The sequence below is a fragment of a genome, unplaced genomic scaffold (assembly GCF_019419815.1).
Source record: "Pyrus x bretschneideri cultivar Hongxiangsu unplaced genomic scaffold, Pyrus_bretschneideri_v1 Contig9, whole genome shotgun sequence".
Classification (NCBI taxonomy): Eukaryota; Viridiplantae; Streptophyta; class Magnoliopsida; order Rosales; family Rosaceae; genus Pyrus; species Pyrus x bretschneideri.
In genome coordinates, this window is record NW_025999831.1 from 4266628 (window position 1) to 4276376 (window position 9749).

Consider the following 9749-nt stretch of genomic DNA (forward strand, 5'->3'; position numbering starts at 1 on the left):
CTCCCTCTCCACGCTACTTTGGCCTCAATTTTTCATAATTGTCTCCTTCCGGACTCTATCAAACACATCGACCGGAAGAACATAGATAAAATTAGACGGTAACAAAAACGTAAAAACATATTTTATGGATAGTGGGAATGGAACACAATATTCCGGCGTAACAGTAAATGTTCTTTACTACTTGAGAGATGTCAATAAGTTTGTTGCTTAAGTATTTAAGAGCATTTATTTTTATACACGAGACCCTACACCTCCCTTATAAACTTGGCAGAGGGAGGAATCAAACAAAAAAGGGAGGAATTATAACTACTTTGCAGAGGGAGGAAATGAACACAACACATATTGTCGTAAGGACTCTCTAACTACTTACAAACTATGGAAATTAATATGTATTATGGCATGGATGAGTACGGGACGAATGTACATTAAGACCAAGGTGGTCTTAGGACTACACGGAGTCTAGAAAATACATATATGAAGGTCTTTTGAGAACTCTACGATTGCTTGGTATGGGTTTTTTTGTCCCTATAAGATGTTTGATGTAATGTCTGCTAGGCATATCTTGACAGGTTGTGCACACGAAATTTTTTCTCGAGATCACTCATCAAATTGCTTTGGCATATGCAGTATTTTTTGACTTGTTCATGATATAGTTTGACTGACGACAACAAGTACATCAAGTATTAGACGAAATACGTTAATGTATAAGTTTAAATTTCTTTTTCCGAGCTTCACGCTTGATCAAATCCAAGAATACTTGTACTTTAATACCAGCGAAAATTCAAATCATGAATATACCACTTAAATAAGTCATTATCTTAGAGGTGTACGGTCGTTGTAAGATGATACTTTTGGTGGTTTGAGTAATCCCAGTCGCACTGGACATCTTAATTATTTAGATTCAATAAATAATATATTTAATATGTCACAATTTGCAAATAAAAAATTCACCAAAAATGCTAACTTTTTCCAGTATGAGGATAACGGTAGAAGAGATTAATTTTTTAAATCAAATTTATACATTTGTAATATTATTTTTTTTTAACAAACGATATTATCAACATTAAGAAAGACGGTGGACTTAAACTCACAATGGGCTAACAATAATGTTGTTCAAGTTTGTTTTTGGTTATAATTGAATCTAAGATCTCTTGCTTACAAGTGAAGAGGAATACTTCTAGCCAGTAGTACTAAATTACAACTCTTTAAAATTGGGTTTTTTTTTTTCCTTATAATTTAAGAAGTAATTTTATAGGTAGCTCTTGGTGATGGTACAAACTGGTATTTATTCTAGGGATGTAATTTAATGATTCGCTCTCTTTCAAAGATTATTCATGCACAAAACCAGTTATGTGAGTACTTCCGTTTAACCAATTGTTTTTTTAAAGGGGGACAACACTGGTGGCGAACTATGATCATTCACCTTTTTCAGACCTACAGAAGATTAGTTGAGAATTGTACCCTAATCATGACCATGATCAAGCAGATTTATAACTTACAAAATATATCCAAAACCTCCTGTTTTTTTCCTTTAGGGAACTACTATACGCATTTTTCCATGAGATCAGTTGTCGTGATTTACTTGTTTAGCCATTTGACAATTTGCATTTTCGTATTAACTTTATCTAACCAAGTGTGTTATTTTTTACATTTATAGACAATCAAACTACATAAAATATTAATGAGTTTTTGTAAGAACAACCTTTAAAATAGAACCTAAAATATAAAAGAAAATGAATGAAAATGACTTGAAAACTTTGAGTTTTAACGATAAGGGCAAAATAAAGGGTAAAGTGAATAGTACCAGGATTGATTTTTTAGTGTAAAAATATGATTTTTCGTTAAAATGAACAGTACCGGGAACTTTTCGTTAAAGTTCCCAAAATATAAATGGTCCCTATCAAAGAACTTTAGTCTGGAGTAACCGTAAGAAGGAAGCCCCTTTGTAAAGTAAGGACATTGTTGACAAAGAGTAGCTTGATATATAAATATATATCCACATACGTATAAACATATATTGTCCGTACACATGAGATATTATATACAATAGTGTTACAAAATAGACATAAAACATAAATAATCATTCATCACTACTCTTACACTAATTTATATAAGCGCTTCATGTTTAAATTATTAAAACTACAAATTTGTTGCTTTTAAAGATTTAAGTAAAAAAATTCCTATCATTTTGGTGCCACTTGTCTCATAAAATTTTTTTTTTCTAAATTTTTCACGTTAAAAAAAACTATTTACTTATTTAGAGAAACTAACCATCCTATAATCTAGCTTTTTTCAGTCACACTAAAAAAAACCATGAACAATATAAATATATCATTCATAAACAAATATAAATGTACCACTATAATCGAACAATTAAAATTGTGTCTGAAACAAAACATAACAAAAATGGAAATAAATGTACAGATCAACAATTGTGTATAAAACCAAACGCACTAAAGTTGAAATTAAACGTACCAATCAACAATGTGAATAGAAGAAAACATACCAATTACTATATTATATTATCAAAACGTATCAACACGACTTAATTAAATTGAAAGAAAATATTAACACCCATGTATTTGAAAAACTTACCCACTAGATATAGTTGAATCTTTAAATTAAGGAAGGGACTATAAATATAGCAATTAATTAATTAATATTATTGAGGGAGTTTTTGAAATAAAAATTAATTTAATATGAATTGAAAAGCCCTTTCATCAAAATGAAAGCACTTTAATATAAAGTTAGAAACTAACAAATGTTTAATCAGCCACTTAGTAATATAATTTAGTGGTATTTCTCTTCACTTATAAGTGAGAGGTCTTACGTTCGTTTCTCACCAAAGACGAATTTGAACCATATTATTGCTAGCCCATAGTGAGACTAAACTCACTCCCTCTCTTTTAGTGTAGATAATATTGTATGTTCATAAAATAAAATAAAAATGTTTAATCAAGAAAAATTTTGAGAGAATTTTCTTTGATTTTTCCTCTAGACGGTTAGGGTTTTAACAAATCAATCAAGTGGGTTATGTGGGTTATGCACAAGAAATGTGTTTAATTTCGTATTGGGCAATAAAAAAATTGGAAGTTTCTCCGAAGGACTAACCATAACTTAACTTAGGAGTGTATCTGCACTTAATTTCCAAGAGACGGCTTGTGCTAATTAATCAGGAAAAAATAATTAATTGCAACAATACTCTTGCAAGAAAAGTAATACATTTATATATCAAACACCCTATAGTTTTCAGCACGTTGTTTTTAATAATTCTGGTTGCCAAACCCTAATCATCCACCTAGACGAACAGGTGGTCCCACATACATAAGACAAGTAGCAAATCCCACATCCAAAAAACAACGAGACAAAATAATAAAAAAAACCAAAGCTAAATGTTAATTATTCGATTCAAAAACAAATAAATAATTTATAAGTAATATCATAAATTTCTGCTTCTTCCAAATGAATGCAACTGGAAATATCTCTGCAGAAAAACAGATGATATCTCAAAAGCAAACGTTATTTACACAAGAAATAGAGAGAGATCAAAGCATCATAAAAATTGGAAAATTAAAAGACAGACGGATAGACAAAGTAATTTCACTAGAATTAAGTTAAAACCCTCTAAAATCCCAAGAAAATTAAACAAAATATTTCAGACTACTCTGATCAAAACCATACATCTTTTTTTCTTTTTCTTTTTTTGGGGTGAGAATTCCACAGAAAATATTGATTTTTTGACCTTCTAGACAAGTTGGGTTCCTTCAAAACCATGCAGGAGGTGAGAATTTGGAGCATCCAAAGTGGGCGGCAAAGGAAGCTCACCACCAAATTCCTGAATAAACCCCTCCAAGTCTGCAAATCTCTCAAGAAACCCACCAGAGTTTTCTGCATTCCACATCAGCCCTTCTGCTCCCTTAACCCTGTCTCTCGATTGGTCCACAAATCCCCTGCACCCATCTCTCATCTTGTCAGCCATGATCAATGCATTCTTTTTGCTGGGTTTGGGTTCTTCTCTGCTAGGTATACTTGTTGGGTTTTTCTTGTTGTTCCTCCTGTTGCTGCAGCCGCCGTTTTCCGATGGTTTTCCAGTGAGTCTCTGAACCAGCTCCCTGAAGTTTGCCACGTCAGTCTTGATGATCTCTGGGGCAAATATGTGAATAATTCGGATTTTGGGCTTGAATTTTGATATTATCTGTGAGTCTCTGTGGATTGCTGGAAAGTTTGAGCAGAAAGTATGCTTCTTGGTTAGTGTTTGAGCCTCCTCCATGGGAAATGCCGAGAGAGAGAGAGAGAGAGAGAGGTTGGGAGAGATGGGGGAATTGAGGAAGTTGGTGTAAATATATAAATGGAGGGGTGGTTAATAATTAATTAGTTTAAATTAGGAGGACAAAATGGGAAAAAAATAAGAAATGAGAGGGGAGAAAAAAGGCTGGCTTTGGGAGGGAGGGGTTGGATGAATCCTCTTGTGGCAAAATGTTAAAGAGTCAATAGAGTATTCAATTGAACTCAATGGTCCCCTATCTCCCAATTGGGATTTTATAATAATTTTGTTTGTGTATATTAATGTTATGTTTTGTGGAAGATGTGTAAACTTGTATAATGTATTTTAATTTTTTATCATACTTGACATGCCCAAAAACATCCCCTATATTTTCCATTCAACTAGTAACTAATTAGCCAATTGCAAAATTGTAAGGTTGAATCATGCCAACGATGGTTGATTCATTTGCTAATGATGTGCTTGTGGTTAACCTCCAATCAAGTTCGATTCCCGTTGCCAGCAGTTCTCATTGGCGCGCGATCTATAATTTTCAACGTAAATCCATACAAGTGGCAGCTAGCAGTTAGGTGCCACGCGTAAGTCCTTCTGACTTGATGTTGTGAGTTTGTCCTGACGTTGGTGGTGAGAGTAGCAAATCTGCCCCTAAACTTTTTCTTACCAAAAAATTAAGGTTGAATCACTTAATACGTTATTTAGACATACAAAATTAACACACTTTCATAAAATTCGGATTCAATATTAAATTTTTAGATAAAAAATTAGACACTTATGCTATTTTAGTCATCTGAATTAGGAGTAAGAATAATCCAGTTTGGTTTAGTTCAATTCGAGATTGAGGTAAGAAATCAAGCTCCAAATTCAATACCTTTTTATTTATTTTTATTCTTTTAATTTTTTTTAACACAAAATTATATCATTTTTTGTGTTTCATTTTGTAAAACTTGCGTTTACATACACTTATCAAATTCGATAGCCATGTGAAACGAGACTCAAATTTCTACGTGAAAGTCGAAACAAACATAAAGTATTTTTACTTCTTATAATCTTATGAAACCAAAACTATCAACCTAACAATCTTAATTACAAATTTCAACCACCCAACATTGCATATTCATTTATTCTAAAACTTTCAATTCTCAAACATCATAATAACATTCAACATTCCATCAAAGTAAACAGTCTAACAAGACTAGCTATGAAGATCCAAGTGCCACAAAATAATAAAATTAAACTAGTCGGTTTGGTTTGTTTTAGGAAATTTTGAATAAGTCAAACCGAATCAAATTAAACTAAGTATATATCTTATATCACCATATCGAAGTATTAGTGGCCAAAGTTTATATACAGATTACTTTTATGTGGAAAAGTTGAGGTTGGGGTTGAAATGGTATCTACCATTCACTTATCCTCTCTCCATATCCATATGGATAAATTGGTAATTATGTCATTATGCATGAATATGGATCACAACACAAAACCGTGTAGGTTGAAGAAAAACAATGTCATGGGTTCATGGCTTACACACAAATGTACGGCAGCGGTACCTAATCCCGCGTTTACAATTCTGGGCCAATGCTCCCAAGACCTAAAACTTGCTATAAGAAGTGAACAACCATATTTTTTTAGGTTATATATAGCAATCATATTAAATTGTATACAATCCAGCAAAGCATGCTGGAATAGTTGAGTGCATGATGCATGTTAGCCGGGTAGAATCGAAGAAAATAGTTTAATTAGCTGTGTATATATACAGTTTTTCTATGCTGCAGTTAGTTCACTTGCGGAACAATAACAATATATTATCTGCCATATATTGACAACTTTAACTTCACAATATTCATAGTATCAACTATCACTAACAATATCGAACACATATCCGCATTTTCTTTAAACGTGGTTAATTGTAATCTAAGAAATATATCTCTCTCTAGATATAAGAAATTTCAAGTAGAATAATATAATACATTTCCCATTAACTTTATAGCATCTCCAATAGATGTTGAAAACAACCAAATCTCTATTTTAAAGAGTCAAAAATAAAAATAAATAAATAAATAAATAAAAATTTGCCTCCAAGAGATGTTGTAAAAGAGTATAAAAAGATAAGTAAAAAAACTCAACGGTGGACAGCAAGGTGAAAAAGGAAGTAAGAGAAGGTTACTTTAGAAAATGAGAATGTTGAGTTTGACTTGTTAATAATAAAATATTCAAATTTTGTTAAAAATTAAAATATAGAATGTTGTCAGAAATAAAAAGTTAAACTGAGTAACTAAAATAGTTTTTTGATATTGTTCACTTGCAGATGATGTCACTACAAGTGGTATTAGATGAGAGCACGTAAGCACAGATCAAGAGTTCAAATCATGCATGTAACTAAGGAAAGTAAAGATCATATTAATTTTAAGCTACCTCATCCAAAAGTTTGACAATAATTAAACTAGTTAATTTGGAGACGATATCTATTTTGATAAGGGCAACACCAGCTATTTCCATCGTGTTCAAATCAATCTACACACAACCCATATATATATATATATATATATATATATATATTTGTAACCATATTTAATATTACAATATATAATATATTAATTAACTTAATCTCACTACACAAAGAGAGATATGTTCAATGTTATATATTATAAAACCGTAGTAACGTGAACGTTTGTTAAATGTTGGTCCAAGTTGAGTACTCTAACAATGGAAGATTATTTACGTGAGAGAATCATGTCTTTCATAGTTATGTATATAAAAGCAAACTTGTACGGATGCGTGAGGTATATGTCACTTGCTAACTTGCAAAACCGACTTGGATGTGGATATATGTCTCTTTTACCATTAATTTGTCTATTTTGTTTCACCTCATAGCTACACAGAATAGTACCATGGCCGGTTCTAAGTATTATCACTACTCACTTATGGAGCTTTCGATCACAAATTAACATATATGCAAAACCCAAACAAACTCATTTTTTAACTCTCTCTCAATTACGAGGTATCCATTTCATTATATATATATATATATATATATATATATATATATATATTGAGTACGCGAGTCATATTACGATAAATTATATATTCTGATTTTACTAAAGTGAACCGAAATTCCTGCTGACAACGGTTGAATAATGCTACTAGCTAGAAGGTGATGAATGCCATATAAAGAAAATGTTTAGGTGAGAATTTGGCTCGGTACCGTGGTCACATGGCATATGACTGCTTGCAGAATAATTGGTGCAACCGCCATGAGGCTTTTGGCTTAAACTTTTTGACCTTTTTACACCATCATGCATGCAGGAAAGGAAGTCACGCTAATGAGAACGCAACCCTAAAATGGATAGTGATGATTAGTCATTTGCAAGCTACCCAGAGCAGCTTACCATTTTTTACTTGTATAGGTGGGGCTATTTTCCAACAGAATTTAGTGGGGCAAATTTCTAATGAAGTAGTGTGCCTGAACTCCACTGTGGTGCATCCCAAATTCGAAACTCTCTATTCCTTTAAATTACTGTAATAGTTCGAACTTTCTCCCTCTTCTTAATAATAATAATTGAAAAAAAAACGCTGTATTTTATTCAATTAAAGAAAATATTTGTGCATATACACATTGGTTGCGGGCTTTCAATCTGTGCTCTATACGCAAAATAACATTGTCACATAAAACCGACACTAAACACAAACCTTCACGTTTTTAAACCAAAATACACAGTTTTTGAGTTTATATATGGATGAAGAAGAAATTAAGAATTTGTGGCATTAGAATAAAAAATAAGAAATTAAGAATTTTATTAGAGCTTTATATTTTTTTCGGGTGAAAAGCATTATAAATAATTGGCTTATTTTTAGCTATGTCTCCTACAACTTTATTTTGATCTCATTTTTTCTCCTTTAACTAAAAAATATCGCTTTACTCATTGAAACTCAAAATTCGTTTCACTTTGACTTGTGAGCTCTCTCCTGTCCCTAAAATTTATATGTTGCCTCCTGAAACATATGTGGGACCTAACACCCAATAAGACTATGTCACATGTGCAATCAAATTTGGTTATAAATCATTGTTATGTGTTATAACATTCAACAATCAAATAATATTAAGTTTAAAAGAAATTAAAGAGATGAAAAAGATAAAAAAGAAATTGATTAATATGGCGCCCCCAAATCAAACCATGTAAGAAATTAACAGATCGAAGGCACTGTGTAGCGAATTTTGAGTTTTATAGGGTCGACTTTCATGTTTTAGGTGGCAAAATGAAACCAAAATCGTTACAATGACAAAGTGAGGCGAACTTTGAGTTTTAGAGAGTAAACGACTTTTGAGTTATAAAAAGCAAAATGAGATGAAAATCGAGTCCAGGGGCATAACTAAAAATAAACCTAAATAATTTGGCAGCCGGCAAATAAAACACATTTATGAAAAACTAGCATATGCCTGTATATTGTCTGTAAATATTTTTTATTTCTGTTTTTAAAATGAGAAGGAGATAGGAGAGAGAATGTGGGTTGGAAGTGGGAAGAGAGATTTTTGTTTGTTATTTTTTATTTTTTTATATTAGATATATGTTAAAATCACTTAAGGTTTTAATAAAAAAAACAACGAAATTTAATTTTGTGAATTACATTATTGCTCTTTTTTTTATGATACAAGATTAAATAGTATTTTTATTTTTTTTGTTAACAAAAAGAATTATATTAATAAATAGTTTAGCTATATTTGATATTTAAGTGTACTGGTAAAGATCTTCCGTTATGATTCAGAGTATCATAACCGTCGGATGTGCACGTGATGAACTGACTTTCGTGATGATGGTGTTTGCATCATCTGAGAACACGAGTCTCGTGCGTGCCGGCTTGGGCCGGCCCGCGGCCCAGCTCATATGCATGATATGGTACACTCACAGCGAAGACTCAATCTCAATTACCACGTGGCGACGTGCCTGCCGTGGCTGTTTCCCAAGCGGGAGCCAATCCAACGAGTAAGTGCGAGGCCACTCTTTTGAATTTTGACATTTTTTTTTCGAACTTTAATAAGCAGTTTTAGTACCATTCAATTTAACGAAAAATTATATTTTTATATTAAAAAATTAATTCTGATACTATTTACTTTACCTTTTATTTTATTATTATCGTTAAAACTAAAAGTTTTAAAACAATTTTTATTAGTTTTTTTTTTTTTTTTTTTCGTGTTTTTTAAAATTTTGGCATCCTCATTCATTAGGTTAAAATAAGGACTTGGGTTGCACGATCGACTACTCTCTTCTCTGCGAGGCTTAGCTGGATGATCCTGTTCGTCAATCGTATCAAATTTTTCCCAACATACGTTCTGCATGCAAAGCGAATACAGGAATAGTCAAGTTGAGGACCGAATTTAAAAAGGTGCAAGGTTAAAAAAATGTAGACAACTAAATTTTTTAGATAGTAATAATATTGAAGTCATTCATAAGTTCAATACAAACAAGTTATA

General features: G+C 31.8%; 1 protein-coding gene across 1 annotated transcript; it reads right to left on the minus strand.

Annotated features, from left to right (window-relative positions):
- Nucleotides 1-3586: 3586 nt before the first annotated feature.
- LOC103964875 (VQ motif-containing protein 17-like) lies at nt 3587-4343 on the minus strand. The gene has a single exon (XM_009377864.3). It carries the CDS (start codon nt 4268-4270, stop codon nt 3746-3748), a length of 525 nt encoding a protein of 174 aa, XP_009376139.2. The 5' UTR covers nt 4271-4343; the 3' UTR covers nt 3587-3745.
- Between the last annotated feature and the right edge of the window lie 5406 nt (nt 4344-9749).

Bases quoted from the DNA above. Each gene is read 5' to 3' on its own strand.
- LOC103964875 (XM_009377864.3), bottom strand. From the start codon at position 4,270: ATGGAGGAGGCTCAAACACTAACCAAGAAGCATACTTTCTGCTCAAAC.